At 38.4% G+C, this 19,794-nt stretch overlaps 1 protein-coding gene across 3 annotated transcripts in view; it reads left to right on the forward strand.

Annotated features, from left to right (window-relative positions):
- LOC149616110 (S-adenosylmethionine sensor upstream of mTORC1-like) overlaps window positions 1-19,794 on the forward strand; it is a 105,145-nt gene that overhangs the window by 68,481 nt on the left and 16,870 nt on the right. For all 3 annotated transcript variants that reach the window (XR_016375782.1, XM_089856324.1, XM_089856326.1), the window contains exon 3: window positions 16,564-16,844. Coding sequence is in view for 2 of the 3 variants with exons in the window: in XM_089856324.1 (XP_089712450.1) it covers window positions 16,564-16,844 (281 nt within the window). In the remaining variant the exon portion in view is untranslated. The remainder of the gene's footprint in view (window positions 1-16,563; window positions 16,845-19,794) is intronic.

The following is a 19,794-nucleotide window of genomic DNA, read 5'->3' on the forward strand; positions in this document are numbered from 1 at the left end:
GTCGAAAATGTTCCATTATTTATGGTTAACCGCTCTTTCCATATCATTGATTTTGGATTTCATATATCGCAAATCAGGCCTTAAATTTGCTTCGCTAAAGCCACAAATTAGGGTCTCATCCCATTGGGATTAATTTTAAATTACCATATACCAATACAGAAATATAATAAATAGGAAAATGTGTATGTAAAATTATGACCAGCTTCAATGCATCTTTTCGTAAGATCTAGGTGTTGATTTTCGGAAACGTTTCTATCCCTATGGGACCCTTTTCAAAGGTTTAGGGTTAAAATTTGAGTTTGGGGTTTGACCTCTTTGTTTTCTTAAGACGGAGAAATTATTAGTATGTGTTAAGACGTTAGATATGACTTGGTGGACTGGTTACTTTGAAGCCCTATTTAACGTCTTTGCGTCTACATATCAGATGTTCCAACTTAACCCTAAATCAAGCAGCAGACGATGCTTCGCCCCCCCCCTTTGATAAGTCGGTGGCAGTATCAATTATCAAATAAGGATTAATTTAGAAATCTAATTTATGATCCATGTTACCTTCTTTTTAATGCATTTCGTCAGACCAAGAAGCGATATCAAGTTTACTAGGGAGAAGGTTTAAGATGCCTATGTATTAGCGCCATAGTCCCAGTCCCCGTCCCCCTTTCAAAATACAAGGGGGGGGACGTAAAAGGAGGCCGGGCTATTTCGCCTCTCCTCAGTTGGAAAATACGTAATTGTCGTCATTCGGGTCGCGCTGACGTGAGTTTTCAAGAACCAATGAGATGCTGGGTGTAATTGAGAGGCGGGGATTAACTCCGGACCTACGTTTGGACTGGAGATAAAGCTAGAAATGTGGCGAATTTATACCTTCTCCCTAATAAACTAGATATCGCTTCTTGGTCAGACCATTCAACCTTTTGACTCATTTAGTTGAGTCAACTTGAGTTAAGTTAACTAGTTGAGACGTTAGACAAGTTGAAACACCAAACTATAAATTGATCACTGACCCATTTTTTCTGACTCAAATTTTTGACCCATCTACTTCAGTCAAATGTTGTTTCGTCTGAAGAGATCTTAAATCTCCTATTGTTACGTAACAAATGGATGAATTTAAATTTTTAATTAAATATAAACAATAATAATTGAGAAATTACCTTGAGTGGGCCAGAATTCAAAATTATAGTTTTAATTTTTTAAAAATAAGCTCTACTTTCAGGTAATTTCGTCTAAATCTCCTTTGGTTAGGTTTATTTATAGTAACAAATTAATAATTTAAAATTTTTAATTAAAAATTTAGATGAGAGGCTAAACATATATTTGTCTGATGCAAAGCGGCTAATTTATAGCAAACACGCTGTAGGCCTAGGTTGATTCATTTTGATGAATAAAATCTGGTTTAGTTGTAGAAAATCCGAAAGAGTAGATTGAGTTTCGTGAATAATTAAAATATTTAAAATATTTGTAATTTTAATTTATATGCAAATAGGCCTACACAATGTATTTCTTGACATATTATATAATATTATATTTATACAGGGGTGTTTCTGAAGGGGGGGGTGTTAAGGGGGATGTTATTTTGGGCCATTTTGAATCGAAAATGTTGTATGACATTTTTTCCTAAGGGACACTGTTTTCAAATTTATGTTTGGAGTAATTTACGGATGACCCCTTAAATTTAATTAAGAAAACCAGGGATAGATTTAATTTTAGAAATAGGAATGGAGCACAAAGTAATCTGGGCGCGCGTCAAAGTCCCGGATCCCCTTCCACGGGACGGAGGGGTATGAAAGAAGAGGCGGGTTATAGCGACAGAGGTAAAAAGTAATTACGTATTTTTCGCCATCCTCGTTAGCAACGTCATCAAAACGTAGTTTAAGTGAGCCAATACGATAATTTTGAACTATTCGTTACGTGTTGGAGGGTGGGGCTCTTTATTAGGCTATGAGTCGGACTGAGGTAAATACTAACCGTTCTCCATTCCTACTTCTAGAATTAAATCTATCCCTTAGAAAACTGAAAGAGAATGATTGGTAATTTAATCAAAGGGGTATTCAATTATTTGCAAGGTGAAATTATTCATCCTAGTTTCTCATAGAAAATCCGCCTAGGTAAGTTGAGTAAAAATGGTTACGCAATGATTCCTATTAACTGTATGCATTCCTGGTTTTATTAAAACGTTTCCGGTTTATCTTCGAAAACTAAAAAAAAAGTCAAAAGTTTAACAGGTTTTCCTTTCAACTTCATTAATATTCCGTATCGATTAAAGGGACTATAAAGTATCCTCGGGCCCTTGAATTTTATTTTTTATTTAAAAGCCACCCCCCTTCACCCCCCCTTCAATCATTGATGTCATATCTCTCTTGTGATTCGTTATGAACCGCCCCGCTTAGGCGTTACCCCAGTCCTCACCCCGAGAGTTCGAGATCCCCGCTGAGTTTGTTAGTAGGAAAGACTTTCGTTTTGTTGCCCCCAAGGGAAGGGGGATTGTGATGTCAATAACAACTTTTTCAAAGAAAAACAATCCAAGGGACCGCCAAACGCTTTACAGACCCTTTAAATTATTCACAAAGCATATAAAATTTTCCATACATCGCCCAGAAAAAATTTCAAAATAAAATAAAAAAAAACTATCCTATCACAATATGATAAATATTTCCTTCAGTTCACGGATTTTTCCAAATTAATTTTTTAAAATATCCTGACGCCTGTCATAAATAACTGAACTCTTTAAAAATGCAAATAAATCATTATCAAAGTGTGGGGGGTGAAGAGGTCGGCAGTGTCGTCTGCTTTTGATATAGGATTAAGATGGAACAACCGGTATTTGGATCCAAAGACGTTACATAGGGCTTAACTATTACCAGTCCGCTAAAGACCTGTTGTTTTAACTCCATATCAAACCTCTTTTAATCCACGTACAGGATATTGCGCCTTAAAAAAATAAGGTGGTCAAGCATCAGACTCCATTTTACCTCGACTTTTGAAAAAAAAAGAAAGAAAATGACTCGCCTACATTACTATTACCAGAAGTATATAATTCTTCTCTTCGAGAGAAGTGTACCATAGGGTAATTGTAAAATGATTCTTCCCAACATCCTTTTACATTTATTATAGCAATTTTACTAAACCGAACAAACATACGCCATCTAAATAGTTCCCTCATCATTACTATATCTATTAGCACTTAAATATTTGCCAAGGCGCATGCATGCCCTTGTGCGTTATTGTCCCGCCACGTCAAGACAATCAAGGTTTGTGCCTGGTTGATTGCTGAGGATTTAGTACCAAATAGTTATAGAATTCACCCCCACGGTGCTATAGTTACCCATCTGAAGTTTGATGAGCGGGAGAGCAAACCAAAAAGGCTCCCTCGCCTGGGAAGAATAATGTTACATAACTAAAGTATTGAGAGGATACAGAGTGTCATCCTTCTCCTATTATCCCCTTCTGCTATTGCTATTACTATTACTATTACTACTACTAATACAACAACTAATACAACTTTAGACCTTTATTCCGTTTTATTCCTAATAGTTTTAACCAATGAATTAATTCGCTTCGGTTTTTGCTATTTTGTCCCTTGCTTTTGACCCATTGAACAATAATATTGGCAGCGATGAAGTATTTTAACAAAACTTTACAAAGGCGTTCGTTTTTTGTTTTTTGAATTAATTTTATTAAAGTGAGGATGAAATATTCCGTTTTTATAAAGAAATCGCATTACCAATGCATGCGAAATGATGGATCGATGGTAATGGAATAATCAATAACCTCTTTTTTCTTCTTTCACGGCTGTTTTTCTTTCGGTTTTTGACGTTTTCAAACTTGATGGATTTTTTGTTCTGCTAAAATGACCAAAACTTTAGGCGAATAAAAAAAATTTCAATCGGGAATGACCAGTAATGACTTCTATTATTATGTGTGAATGGGCTACCATTATCATTCGTGGTTATGTCACGTCAGATTAATAGACCTTTTTTTAAATATTGATTTTAAGTGTGAATATATTTTTAAAATTTAAATTTTGGTCCGCTTTTCAACAGGCAAAGAATATCAATGGGGTCTGCAATATTTAGTAACGGAGATACGAGCTCCCAAACACTGATTGTTTGTAACCAGTGACAAATTTATGGAACATATTTTATGAACTTATACTAGCTGTTACCCGCGGCGTCGCTCGCGTGTAATTAGAACTTCCATCAAAAAGTTATAAAGAAAGGGTAGATTTTACTGATGACTAATATTTTTGTAGCACCCTAGGAGCGAAGGCACTCGGTGTTGCCCGTCAGCCCGTCGGGACATTTTTTATTACTTTTCACGCGGACATTATTCCATAAAGAAGGGTTTTTAGGTTTTGGCCTCCATTTAAAAAGATGGCAAAAATCGAGCCCGAAGGACCATTCAGCCCGTCTATAGGTTAAAGGAAACCAGTGTACTAAATATTTGTGAAATCGGTTGAAACGCGCGGACTTTGTTGCGTAGAGAAGATTTTTTTACATTTCTGGGAGCCATTTTTTAAGATGGCGGCGGATTGGAAAAATCTTTCTTAGTACGCGCCTACTACGTATGAGTTAAAACGCTCCTGCAAATTTTCAGCCTTCTAGGGCAAGCGGTTTGGGCTGGGCATTGATTATCAGTCAGGATTTTGATTTATATAGATATAGATGACTGTACCAAGAAGCAATATCTAGTTTATTAGGAAGAAGGTATAAATTCGCAACATTTCTAGCTTTATCTCCAGTCCAAACGTATAGTAGGTCCGTACTTAATCCCCGCCTCTAAATTACAACCAGTATCTCATTGGTTCTTGAAAACTCGCGTCAGCGCGACGCGAATGACGAAAATTACAGTCATATTTTCCGACTGAGGAGAGGCGAAATAGCCCGGGGCCTCCTTTTACGTCCCCCCTTGCATTTTGAAAGGGGGACTGCGACAATGGCGCGCGAATACTTAGGCATCTTATACCTTCTCCCTATTAAACTTGATATCGCTTCTTGGTCATACTACCTCATTTCTATATATTCAGAATACCTTTATTGACAAAGACTAGGCAACATTACTAGGCATCTATTAGATAGTTTTCACACATGGAGGATTCATATCATTTACACCAGGAGGCCGGCTATTTGGAGGACAAAAACCCGTCTGCTTATGTCTTCCAGATAGCCAGGCTTCCTGGTGTAAATGGTATGAATCCTCCATGTGTGAAAACTATCTATACCTTCTCCCTAGTAAACTAGATATCGCTTCTTGACTGTACCTAATATCAAATATTTTCGGCCAGCAAATGCTGACGTGAAAAAGAACGGTATAAATATATAGTCGAAACGTATACACTTACTTGTCTGGCAAGAGGAAGGAAATAGCTGACACGTAGGTAATTACTTCGAGACCCTGAATCTTGGATTCCTTTTTGCCATTCGTTTTAACCCTCAACTCTTTATGAAAGAGTTCTGCCATTTAAGGCCGGGGTAACAGATTTCAAATGACCCATTTTAAATGCATATTCTCGCCTTCGGAATATGGTACTTTTATAATCTGAACTTTTATAAATTTTTCATTACTGCACTTTTTTTTCACTTTCCATTAAAAAAAGGTGAGAGGTAAGACGTATTTCATCTTTGCAAATATCACAATTTTTTAGGGGTGTGCGAATGATTGAAAATTAACTTATTGATTAAACCAAAGGTCCATTACTTTATTCCATGGAATAAAGTAATCGTTAGGTAGGAAATCAACAGTATCAGGACATACAAGGAGGTTGGTCCATTGCCGTCTTTGAGCAATCTCGTGATCCACCAAGTCGACAGCGCAGGCGCTAAAATGCGGAATGGAAGACCCCCGTGTCTTTCCCCTTTTGTTACATCGAAGTGGTCTCTTAACTTCATCCTAAGCCATGGCTTTGAGATAATACATCATTTCTTAGGAAAAAGAGTAAAAATTCAGAGCTGTAGCGGTACAGGAACGACCATAAAAATGTCCGAAATAAAAAATAATCCCAGAAAACCAAGATCTGCGGCAAAATTCTTCTCAAGAATCATGGACCTCATATATTCTTCGGACGGAAAATCCAGTCTTAGACAGACTTAGACGAGGAAGGTTTGATTCTGGTGTAGCTTTTATTCTATTTACAAGTTCCCTGGCTACTAAAATATGTCCATCGAAAGGTGGCAGCACTGACTGATGGCCAACCTTGAAAAGTAAGCCCCCCAATTGGCCTTATTCCTATTCAGCGCCACTGGCGGAGGGTTTGGAAACTACTCCCATAGACTAGGTAACTTACGAAGGTTTGCAGAATCAATGCCAGGTGACTCGAGCGCCGCGACATCTGACGGTGCTTCTGCGAACCTTACTAAGTTACCCAGTCTCTACGGGAGTAGTTTCCAGACCTTCCGCCAAGGCCAAGTGAGCAGCAACAGAATCAAACTTTCAGTCTGTTGTACGTTTTCTTCTGATAATATCAGTGTTTCTTTTACTACCGTTCAATTAGTTTTGCTTTGCTTAGCTTTACTATTCTGATTTTGTCGTTTGCCTTACTGTTAGATAAACTATTAATTTATATTTCTCCTTATTTATTTTGTACGTTTGAGTGGGAAAATTTCAAGGCTTCTATATTTTAATTAGCCGTTTTTTTGACCGCCGATTTATTTGTTTTCCTTTGCTTTTGCGATTCAGGTTTTGCTAATTAAAGGAAATTATCCCGGTTCTAAACATTATATCTAAAAACGGCCTTCTTCTAAATATCAAAAGGAACCTAATAAAAAAATAAATGATCTCTTATCACAAAATAATTAGCATTTAATTAATCTTAAAAACGAGGCCTACAACTGCGACATGTTTAGAGACGTCTGCTAGCCAGAACTCCTTACCCCTACGGGAGGAACCAATCCCGTACGAGTTCTGGCTAGCAGACGCCTCTAAACATGGTGAGACAATAGCGTTTTTAAGACCAAATAAATGATAATTACTTATAAACAAGAGATCATTTATTTCATTAATATTTTCCCTTGTATATTTAGAAAAACTAGGTCGTTCTTTTAAGGTATATAATGTTATATTATCTAACCAAGAAGCGATATCTAGTTTACTAGGGAGAAGATTTAAGGAGCCTAAGTATTCGCACGCCATAGTCCCAGTCCCCCTTTCAAAATACAAAGGGGGACGCAAAAGAAGGCCGGGCTATTTCGCCTCTCCTCAGTCGGAAAATGCGTAATTTTCATCATTCGCGTCGCGCTGACGTTAGTTTTCAAGAACCAATGAGATGCTGGTTGTAATTTAGAGGCGGGGATTAACTCCCGACCTACGTTTGGAGTGGAGATAAAGCTGGAAATGTGGCGAATTTATACCTTCTCCCTAGTAAACTTGATATCGCTTCTTGATCTAACCTTTAATTTTAATTAAGAAATAATTCTAATTCCTCGGTAACGAATAATTCACACCATTTCCCCACACCGATTGCTTTGCAAAATTGCTCCCAACGATCAAGGAGGCCAAGTAGAAGAGATATTAACTCGAAAAGACATCCGGTGTCGAAACTATACTACTTCCTCTTGGTCTCACCGCGTCCGGTGACTGTGTAGACTGTAGAGTCCATGTTGGGATTAAACTTCTTTGGATCAAGACATTTTTTGGTCTATGGGGAATCTCAAATACTCGAAAGAGTTTCTCTTTTTGCAATAATGTTTTTGCTCAGCGCTTTAATACAAAAGTTTCGAGTTTTCCGGGGGTTTTTTTTCTTGGCAAAGATCTTAATGGAGTTCCGTATCTTTATATGAAAACTAGTTTCTGGTTTCTTCTATTGGTCGCGATATCTCCTTGCAACGCAACGGCCTCGCCCCCTTCGAAATTGCGCAACGATATTGCGGAATTCTTTACAACATCCGGGAATTTAATACCTCTTCTGAGTTCAGACTAGACTAAAATCTTACGTTCACGTTGGTGAAGTCGCTTTGCTCGCTTAAATAGACATGTGTCAACGACTTCGTAAAAGATTCGCGGGTTTAGTTTGAAAATTATCTATTTCGTTGGGCAGTGTTAAGATGGCACCACCTCGTTAGCGCCTCCTTTTCTGTAGCCATAGCTCACTCGATCAGGGATTACTAACGGATGGTCGAGTGAGCTATGTTTTAGCAGACGATATATGAAAAGCTTTATCTCCAGTCCACACGGTCCGGAGTTAATCCTTGCCTCTAAATTACAACGCAGCATCGTATTGGTTCTTGAAAACTCACGTCAGCGCGACGCGAATGACGAAAATTACAGTCATATTTTCCGACTGAGGAGAGGCGAAATAGCCCGGCCTCCTTTCACGTCCCCCCTATGTATTCTGAAAGGGTGATTGGGACTATGGCGAGCGAATACTTTGGCATCTTATATCTTCTCTCTAATAAACTAGATATCACTTCTTGCTTTTAGATAGGACCAGAAATCAGTAGTGGTTCAATGTATTATTTATGTTTTAGTTCGGTTATTTTTAGCCGCATGCATAATAATCTGTTGAGTTATAGGTTTCTAAAAAATGGTCTCTTATTCCCATCTATGGGAAAATTTTACTGAAGGCACAGGAAACTGAAGGGAAGAGTTATTGTTTTCCGGGTTCAGAGTAAGAATCGATCGATTCCAAAGATAAACGAAAAGTTTACCTTAGTGGCTTAGCTCCGTGAAATACGTTCGCCCCGTGACACTTGGAAGTTCAGCCTTCGGAGGCTTGCGCTCCCTCTCTGCGGTGGCGATAGTTACGCCACTGGTTTATCTTCAATACATAGTTTACAGGCGTGGAGGATTCATACCAGTTGCACAAGGAGACCTGGCAACTTAGAGTGTAAAATAGCAGACGATTTTACACTCTAAGTCGCTTGTTATCCTGGTGTTAATGGTAGGAATCCTCCACGCCTGTAAACTATGTATAGACCATTTCTATGTAACTAAGAGGGAAAGACACGGGGGTAGAACTATGCCTTCCATCTCGCTTTATGGCGCCTGAGCTGTAGTCTTTTTGTACCTTGAGAGTGCATGCGCAGAGGCGGATGGCAATCAACCCCTTTATGTCCCATTACTGAGGGTTGCCTACCCCACTTTTTTTGCTTTGTAAAGCTCTAACTATACGTTACTTCAGAAGTAATATAAGGGACTAAAAGATCAGCTCTAGCATTGGTAATAGATCTTGGCACTAGTGAACAAATTTGAGGATTTTATGCCGCTTCCATCGCGCTTATACTAGAGAGAAAAAAACTGGTCATGTTCCAAAAATATTTCCTTCCCCCTTCCCCTCAATCTAAAGCCGCGGAACACGGACGCGGGTGCTTGAATCTATTTTGGCCGTCTACCGCCGCGAGCGTCTCACGTTTTGGAGGGAAAATTCAGAAACCGCTACCAAAGGGCCAACCGTCGGTGTGTTATCAAGAACATTCACTTTCGCCAAGTGAAGAATTTGGTTACCTCGATACTTCTAGCCCCTTATCTTACTTCTGGTTACTTTGAATACCTAGAGGACTATCTTTCTCATAGAGGTTAGCATAGTGGATGATTAAAAAGGAGAGGGTTTGGCCAGCCCCTTTAAGGAGAGTCAAAACGTTCAACTCTTACCAGAAAAATACCGGTTTTCGGTAAACCGGTTTTTTTTAAATGGCAAGTTTACCCGATTCAATATGTTAGATTTCTTTATTCCTATTTCATTTATTTATGGCATAGAGACTATTGCTTCAGGGATTTTTGGTTTTGGTTTCTTGTATTGATTTTTGCTGTTAGAGAAATATACACATATGCATAGATCTTTTCTGTTTCAAATACCTTGACGAAAAAACATTGCGTTAGAAGATAATCCCAGCTCAACTGGGGACTCTCTCGAGAGGATCTGGAACTGCGTCCGGGTTTTTGAGTACATACCGTACTTATCCTTAATTTACCACTCACCCAAAAGATTTAAACTACAACCTAAGAACCAAAAACACTTCTTGTACCGAACCATGTTTTTCTTTCTAATTTTTCACTGTTTGTTAAGGTTGTATTTTACCATATCTCGTATTTAAATTCCATTAACGGACTCCGAATTTGCTTAATACACTTGAGGAATGTTACTAACGTTGAAAGAATTGTCACTTTTTTTTGTGTACACGTATTTGAATAATTAAGTAACAAAAGAGGAACTTTCTAGATCTTGAGAAAGTTGGCGTGGTTTTCCCGCAATGACTTTATACTATACTAGCTCTAGCTGTTACCCGCGGCGTCGCTCGCGTGTAATAAGAACTTCCATCGAAATGATATATAGAATGGGTAGATTTTACTGATGACTAATATTTTTGTAGCACCCTAGGTGCGAAGGCACTCGGCGTTGCCCGTCAGCCCGTCGGGACATTTTTTTATTACTTTTCATGCGGACATTATTCCATAATGAAGGGTTTTTAAATTTCTGGCCGCCATTTAAAAGATGGCTACAAATCGAATAAAAAAGACCATTCAGCCCGTCCATAGGTTAAAGGAAACCAGTGTTCTAAATATTTGTGAAATTGGTTGAAACGCGCGGACTTTGTTGCATAGAGAAGAGTTTTTACATTTCTGGGCGCCATTTATTAAGATGGCGGCGGATTGGAAAAATCTTTCTTAGTACGCGCCTACTACTTATGAGTAACGTTCCTTCTAATTTTCAGTCTTCTAGGGCAAGCGGTTTGGGCTGGGTGTTGATTATCAGTCAGTCAGGACTTTGATTAATATAGATATAGATATAGATTAGTCGCCATTACAAATGACGTCACGAAACGGATGCGCAATGAAAATAACTACTCCTCCAGCCGTTTACTTCGTTAACGATCCGATTAGCAAAGTGACGTCAAAACTCAAAGTGAAAAAAATCTCCTCATGCAACAAACAAGACGGCCCAAGGGCTCGTAATAGTAGCCATATCGTACGAGTGAATAGCCCCTCTATACCCTACCCTAATGAGTGGATAACTCCTCTATACCTTACCCTAATGAGTGAATAGCGCTATCTTTTTCTATGCTTAATTGATTTACCGTGCATAAAATCAGAGTTAATAACCCCTCGATTCCCTACTCTAAACAGTGATTAAATTATAACCGTATAAATCTACTTATGCTGTAATTCTAATATTCCGGCGAATCGAAGAACAGATAGTTTTTAGTGATAATCCCCTCGATGAGTTTACAACATAGACTTATGCCGATGCACACTTATCGCATCTTATAAATTTCTAACAAGGACTTATGCCCAGAAACTTTTGAAAGAGAAAGTTTAGTTATAGTGATTACGCATTTTAGTGATTATCCCCTTAGCAATTATTACCTTTAGCAATGCTAAAATGATCAAACGCATAACGCTCATTTAACACTATGTTAGCTCTATCTAAACCCACATTTGAATTAACCGCCAAAACGTTCCAGTCAAACATAACATAGATGACGATAGCTACCGAACGAGAACGAAACACATGAGGAGCGGTAGGAAACGGGGAAAATCGTTATCTATTTAATTAGCACATACATAAAAAGAAAATAAATTTAAAAACCCCAAACATACAAATTCATAAGTATCCGACCCCACAGATAAAAATACAAAAGTTTCCGACCCCACAGGTTAAGAGGTACCCCACCCCACATCACCCCGACATTTTAGAGATAAAAATAAATAATAAAAAACTCGGGATTTCTATTAAGTCTCTATGGCTCGATGGTAGAATGTTTGTCTGCTACGCCAGCGACCCGGGTTCGATTCCCGGCTGTGATCCGAAAAAAATTTTAATTAAAATTAAATCTCTAACCGAGCCCAGTTACCCCTATGGGTGGGTTGTGGTAGTGTGGAGTTCTTTTTAAGCCAAAAAATAACGATAACGAAAGCGAAAACTCCGGCCACATGTACTACTACTACTACTACTACTACTACTATTACTACTACGGCTCGGGTCAAACTAAGAGCCTATCGTATACTACGATATGGCTAAAAATCGAACTACGTTGCGAGTTGTTGAACATATGGGTCGAATGGGACCTTTTCTTTCGTTTGGAATTGTGGTCATAAAAAGTTAATTTTTTTTCTAAGTGGCTATGTCGAAAGCCGTTGCTTTGTTTTGATGAAATTTAATAAACTGGAGCGTTACGCAACTACGTTTATCAGAACTTTTTGCTTTTTGCCAAGTAAAAGAATAGGGAATGCCTCCAGCAAATGCTTTCTTTTGTTAGGCGGATCAACTAATTATTAATGAAAACCGTGTTCGCTTTGGTGGAGTTCTAGAGTTCGTTGACGTATATCGAAGTTGGTTTTCCCAGAACAAAAAGACATTAGTTTTAACCAGGAATGCATACAGCTTATAGGAATCATTGTGTCCCATGTTTCCCATGGTAATTTCTATGCGGCTTTTGTGGGCCGTCATGTCTCATAATTCTAACTGTGATTGGTAGCAACACTTAGCGAGATAGGTTATTTGCGATGTAAAATTCGTTATACCAGAAGTGAGATGAGACTAGAAGTGTAGGGCTCTAGCATTGGTAATAGATCCTGGCACTAGTGAACAAATTTGAGGATTTTATGCCGCTTCAATCGCGCCTATACACTAAAGAGAAAAAAATTGGTCGAGTTCCAAAAACATTTCTTACCCCCTTCCCCTCAACCTAAAGCGGCGGAACACGGACGCGGGTGCTTGAATCTAGTTCGGCCGTCTACCACCGCGAGCGTCTCACGTTTTGGAGGGAAAATCCAGAAACCGCCACCAGAGGGCCAACCGTTGGTGTGTTATCAAGAATATTCACTTTCGCCAAGTGAAGAATTTGGATAGCTCAGTACTTCTAGTCTCATCTCACTTCTGGTTATACGTAATGATTATCTAGTTCTTTCCACAAAATCCGCCTAGATACGTTGAGTGAAAATGGCTACACAATTCCTATTAGCTATATATATTCCTGTTTCAATATAAAGTCTCTTTTCAAATCATTCTATCTGCCCCGTGGCCCAAACCTAACTACACTCTTATTGGCCGTAGCTTTTGTATTTGTACTAAGTCTGAAAATTATTTATCTATGTTAAAAGCTTAGTTGGCAATTCTGTAAATTGTTTTATCAGGAATGCATAGATTTCTTTCACTTGGAATCTTTAACCAGTCTTTTTCTTCAGCCTTTCTGCTTGAATTAAATGGGAGGAAATGTAGAAACCTTCACCCTTGACGTCACTCATAATGTATTTGAAACCGTGTGGCGTTATATTGACTTAGCTAGAGATCTAGAAGAGAAGACCGAGAGTTGACCATTGTCCTGTATGTGTGAATAGCCAATGAAACGCCAGGAAGGAGGAGCGGGCGGTTAAACAATGTTTTAAGCCCTTCAATAAGATATTATTATGGGGTCCAACTCCATAGCAAGAAGCGATATCTAGTTTATTAGGGAGAAGGTATAAATTCGCCACATTTCCAGCTTCATCTCCAGTCCAAACGTAGGTCTAGAGTTAATCCCCGCCTCTAAATTGCAACCAGCATCTCATTGGTTCTTGAAAACTCGCGTCAGCGCGACGCGAATGACGAAAATTACGTATTTTCCGACTGAGGAAAGGCGAAATAGCCCGACCTCCTTTTACGTCCCCCCTTGTATTTTGAAAGGGGGACTGGGACTATGGCGCGCGAATATTTAGGCATCTTATATCTTCTCCCTAGTAAACTAGATATCACTTCTTGTCCATAGCCTGTTGAAGATTCCAAGTATAATAAATCTAAAGAAATACATACGATTACTTATAAAAAAACATGGCAATGTCAAGAGGCGCTTTCAGATATTGTCAGAGCTCCATCATTCATCGGTCATTTGGATCTGTTTTAAAATCCCAGAATTCCTTTCGTTGTTTTGGCAGAAGTAAGTGCAGACACCTCTCGGTGGAAACATTTTTTTACTAGCTTAGAAGCTATTTTTACTAAATAGAAGTTCTTGTTGCTATAACCAGGTGGCACCTAAAGCTTATGTCCAACAAAAAACAAGGTACTATGGGTAAATTTTACGTCTTTTTAATATTTTAAAGGGCCCCCGAATTAGAACTATAGAGTATGCTAGTTCAGAATGAAGTTAGACCTACATCTTCTTGAGATTTGTCGCTCTTGTAACTTTGGAAGTCCTGGCATGGTCCCGAACATTTCCAACATCGATCTCGTGAAGCTTTTGCTCTATTATTAATGAAATGCGCCGAAGGGGCATGCCTTAAGAGAAGCAGCTATTGAGTTATTTACCTTAGACTACTTAATATATTTAATAAGACCCCTTTAGACTCTCACTGATTACTTTTAAACTTCCATAGTAAGGGAAATATATTATTTGCTGCGCTGTCATTTTAACAAATATTATGCGCGTATATTAAAAATTGCAACATACAGGATGTTTCAAAAAAGGAAGCACAATGGGTTCCTTGGGCGATTTTAAGTCGAATATGTCAGTTTGCTCCAATTTCCACCCTAAACAAGTTATGATAGGAGTGTTTTAGGGATAATCCCTTAAACTCAAGTAAGATAATGAAAGACAATGCTAAGGGGTCATTTGTAAAACACTCTAATCACAATTTGATAAGGGAAAAAGTCATAAAATAGTTTTCACTCAAAATTGTTTCCCATATAACTTACTGTTCTTCGATCCTGCCATGGATATGTATAAATACTAACGTATTTTTCTTACGTTCCAAAAGGCATATTGCTCGCCCGTTCCGCATTGATAAAATATGAATTGTAATCCCCCAACTTTTGAGTGAGAGAGAAATTCGTATTTTTTCTTTCTGCGCATGGACGAAATTTCAAAACCCACCACTCATGACTCTCCGGAGAGATATAATTCCCTTCCCCACGTGTCCTAGCTATTCCCACCTCTATTTATTGGAATCTCACAACGGTGGGTGTAACGCATATTTGGTGGCCGACCTTTCGACCTACTTTGAAATCCATAAGTACGTTAGTATATTTATTCATATCCATGGTCATATTACCCATTCAAGGACACCCTGTGTTATAAAATGACATGGAAAAATGTTACCCGTCATCGCATTTTAATTTTGGCTTAAACTTTCGCTTCGTAGAACATTCCAATAACGCGTAATACGTAACTTAGTTTGCGATGTCCTTCATACTTTAAATTAGATGTCAAACGTGACTTTGGTCTCCAACAACTTAATAACTAATTTTAAGTTCAAGTCATAAGCTAGAGCTAATTTCTTGATTGATTTTCATAACTATATTTTCCAATTAAATCTATATTGCTCATTCCTTTGGATCGCCTACGTTAATTTTGGCTCAGATCTGCCTCATTAAACATTTAATCCTCGCTTGAAATCGTGGAAGAGAAATTTGGGACTTGGGACGTGTAGTTTTAATTAAAGACGTCATCGCGTAAGTTTATTTATGACAAAGTTTTCGTTTCCGAAATGCTGTAAACATCTCAGTGAAATTAAAGTTTTGGGAAATGGATCTAAGTCAAAGTTAACTAGTAAAGGATAAACCGCATGAAATTAATTTTTGAGATTATTCTATGGCAGTTGGTGAAAGGAGCCGTTGAGGTTATGGCAGTTGGTGAAGTGAGTCGTTGAGGTTATGGCAGTTGGTGAAATGAGTCATTGAGGTTATAGCAGTTATGATGTATATTTTATCAGTCCCAATACTCTAAAAATAAGTTTTGCTCTTTGTTCACTATATCCCTTTCAAAATTTTTTTATACATATTAAACTTTCAAATTCAATTATCGATTAACATAAAGCTAAAAGGTTAAAGAATTAGAATATGCATTATTAATGGCTAGGGGATCATCTCAGTCCCTATCTTGATATTGAAACTTCCCCTAGTGTTACCAGAAGTAAGATAAGGGACTAGAAGTATCGAGGTAACCAAATTCTTCACTTAGCGAAAGTGAATATTATTTATAACACACCAACAGTTGTCCCTCTGGTAGCGGTTTCTGAATTTTCCCTCCAAAACGTGAGACGCTCGCGGCGGTAGGCGGCCGAACTAGATTCAAGCACCCGCGTCCGTTTTTCCGCGGCTTTAGGTTGAGGGGAAGGGGGTAGGAATTTTTTTTGGAACTCGACCAATTTTTTTCTCTCTAGTGTAGGCGCGATGGAAGCGGCATAAAAAACTTAAATTTGTTCACTAGTGCCAGGATCTATTACCAATGCTAGAGCACTTTACTTCTAGTTCCTTATCTTACTTCTGGTGTTACTGATATAAGCCATGCAGTATGGTGAATCAAATTAGGAATTTATTAATTGCTGTGCCAAAAGAACAAACTTACAAACTCAAATACATACAAAGTATCTAATAAGTCTGACATAAATTGAAGGGTGTGTTCTTAAGGTCAAAGAAAATGGAATCTACAACATTTAGTTGCGGAGATATGGGCTACCTAACATGTGTGGCCATTTCTTGGTTTTACGGACCAGTTTTTGGTTGCCAATATTTCATTAACTTAACGTTGTAGACCGCAAGTTTTTTCACTCTTTCGACTAAGTTTGACGCTAATATTATGGCAGACTTATCCGAAACACCGTGTTTAAGAAAGTACAAAAGTCAAATCTAAATCATCTATCTTATTTTATAAATTTCAATAGGTGACAAACATTAATGGGTTTTGCCCAATAATCGTCTACTTGTCAAGTTCCTTCTGTTGTTGGTCAGTATGGCTAACGGTGGCGTTTACGGCTGAGAGGTATCTGGCTGTCAACTACGTCTTCCAGAGACTTCACCAAGGGACCAAAGAGAGGGCCAAGGCCGTCGTTGGAGGAACGGCGATTCTTAGTTTCAGCTTCAACATTTATATCTTATTCGTAGTTGGAGTTAATGAGAAGGAAAATGAAGATGCCAAATGTGATATCAAAGACGGAGATATTAAGTAAGTTTAGAAACTAATGAAATTATCATAAGTTCATAAGATATGTTTTTTCATAAGTTTGTCACTGGTTACTGAGAGCTTGTCATGAAGAGACGTAGGTCGTAGATTCTCGTAAAGCGACGCCTGGTAAGGCGCAGTCAAAGGCTTAGTATAGACTAAATAGGATAAGATGGACTGCAAACCCGAGTGTAATCAATTCTCGCGTCGTTCTCAAACTAGCTCTCAGTAACTCTCTAGCAATACGAGGTATATTCAATGTCATACTTATGGAACATATCTTATAAACTTATGCTGTTATTTATATTTAATGTTGATAAAACTGGGGAAAGCTGAGTGTAATTTGGTAATCCTTCCAAAATTCGATCTTTATACTCCCTTTAACACATTTTCCATCGAAATTCTGCGAAAAGGCAGTTCAACTCACATGTAAATGTATTACAATTTGTACAAAACGTACAATTAAACTCGCCGACAAAACAAGCAAACGCCTCAAAATCCAAGGAATTACATTAAGCTCGTAATGCTCGCTGTATAGGCTTGGAGAATGAGCATCAAATTATGTTAATGTGGATTCCCAGTACGCAATTATATTATAATCTATGATATAATGAGTATGCATAATTACATACGTAAAAGTATTGTAAGGTAAATTCATTATATTATGATGGTAACCTAATTATTGTTGTATACTAAATATTTAGTCCCGAATCAAACAAATGAAAAGCAAAGTACAGTTACCCTGTGTTTGTATTGGTTTAGTATAACAGTGTCTCTTATTGTTGTCATTTGAAATAAATATTGAAACGTTAAGCTCCAGTGGCACATTAGGAGTCCTTGTTATGTTTACGCCTGGTTTTGTCTTACACCCATGAGATCAAATGTTTTGGTAGCAATATACTTCTGTTGACAAGCGATTTACACCATAGCTAAAGCTGAAGGGCATTAATACGTTAGTGTTAAGCATCATATGTGGAAAAGTAGTTTTCGACAGCTAGTAAATTCAGAAATTGAATTGGTGGGTTGAATTTTTAAAATTATTTTTAAACTAAAGGAGTATTGAACTCTCGTGGGGATACATTTGCCTTTAACTCAATAACAATTTATTTGAACTCGAACTTGCTTTCAGTTAGTATAACCAGAAGTAGGAAAAGGGACTAGAAGTAAAGTGTTCTAGCATTGATAGTAGATCCTGGCACTAGTGAACAAATTTGAGAATTTTATGCCGCTTCAATAGTATTGGTCCATTTGAGCGCCGCATAGTTCTCAAGAATCTCGCGGCGTTTTCCGCGGGAAAAATAAAATCACGTGATCGACCGCCATTTACGGAGAGAGGGATTTTTATTCGCATAGCTAACTCGATCACGTCCGTGAACGGGTGGGCCGTGGTTTTGGTAACTGATTATCGTCTGCTTCATAATTGAGAGAACTGCAGGGCACAATTATAAAATGGCAGCGTCCTAGCCTTATTCTTTAATTTTTTACTATATTTTGTTCCACATTTAGAAATTGAGGTTTCCAATTTAATTAAATAGTATTGAAATTAAGCCAATTAAAGTTTCCGTGAACAAAAATTAACCTTTAGGGATGTTCTGTGTCCAAATACGGAATGAATAGCAGCCGACGACAATCAGTCCAAAAATACTAGGGAAATGTGTCTGGCAGCATTGCACCTCCGAAAATGGCGCTAGGTTTCGCCGCCGAAAATGAGCGACCGCCGTATCGGCGGCGTTACTTCAATATGGACCAGGACTATCGCGCCTACACTAGAGAGAAAAAATCAGTCGAGTTCCAAAAATGTTTCCTACCCCCTTACCCTCAACCTAAAGCCGCGGAACACGGACGCGGGTGCTTGAACCTGGTTCGGCCGTCTACCGCCGCGAGCGTCTCACATTTTGGAGGGAAAATTCAGAAACCGCTACCAGAGGGCCCACCGTTGGTGTGCTCAGGGAGCACAAATCCAAAGGAGAGTCAAAGTTAGAAGGGGGAAGGTACTTTATAACGGCCGGGCACCATGGTTCTCACGCGCACCTACCTCGCGCACACGTGATCCTTTGAGAGGGAAATTCAAAAAACGTATACCCGAAAATACGGTTAGAGAGAGAGAGGGGGAATTTGATTTTAGTGGGTAAAATTTCTGGGGATAAGTCTTTATCGGAAGAGTACGTAATGAATGTTTTCGCCTCATCCTCTCTTAACACAGAAAACTCTAGAGCAATCCTTAAAAATGTCTAGAATTGTTTTTGTAAAGTAAATGCCTTTAAAATATCTCTTATTTATAGTTAAAATGTTTCTTAATAATTTTGGTGAAACAAATACATTGGAAAACTTAATGTAGATCGAGTTTATTTAATTATAAGCACTTAAAACGTGCTGTAAACATTTACGCTTTCGGACCAAAAAGGTCAGGGAAAATCTCAGAAAAAGGTCAGGGAAAACCTGGAAAAGTCAGGGAATTTGGTTCTGAAAATTCCTTGGCAACCCTGTATTATAACCATATTTATTATTTTTCTGTGAATATTAAGAGGTTAAAAATAAAACACTGGAAAGGGTTAGTAGATTAAAAACACGAAACAAATTTGATAATAACCGTCGCCGAGGCTCGCACGCACGCGGCACGCGCGATTCACGAAGCGGCACGAGTATCGGAGTATCGCCGTAAAAGTTAAGCCTCGGCCGTAATAACGTAAACAAACTTCTCTGATTTTTTTTCTCTCTCGCTTGCGCCGATTGCGCATGTGCGCCACGCTCCTAGAGAGCCAGTGGCACTGGTAACGTTTTTGAAAGGGGGGCTGACGGAGAATTTGGTCTCTCCGGCTCTCCTCAATTTTTGTGCTCACTGGTGTGCTATCAAGAATATTCACTTTCGCCGAATGAAGAATTTGGTTAACTCGATACTTCTAGTCCTTTATCCTACTTCTGGTATACCGGATGTATTTTAACACATAGAGAG

The sequence above is a fragment of the Phalangium opilio genome, unplaced genomic scaffold (genome assembly GCF_054372755.1).
Source record: "Phalangium opilio isolate 3A_F unplaced genomic scaffold, DU_Popi_V2 ptg000217l_1, whole genome shotgun sequence".
In the NCBI taxonomy this organism is placed as follows: Eukaryota; Metazoa; Arthropoda; class Arachnida; order Opiliones; family Phalangiidae; genus Phalangium; species Phalangium opilio.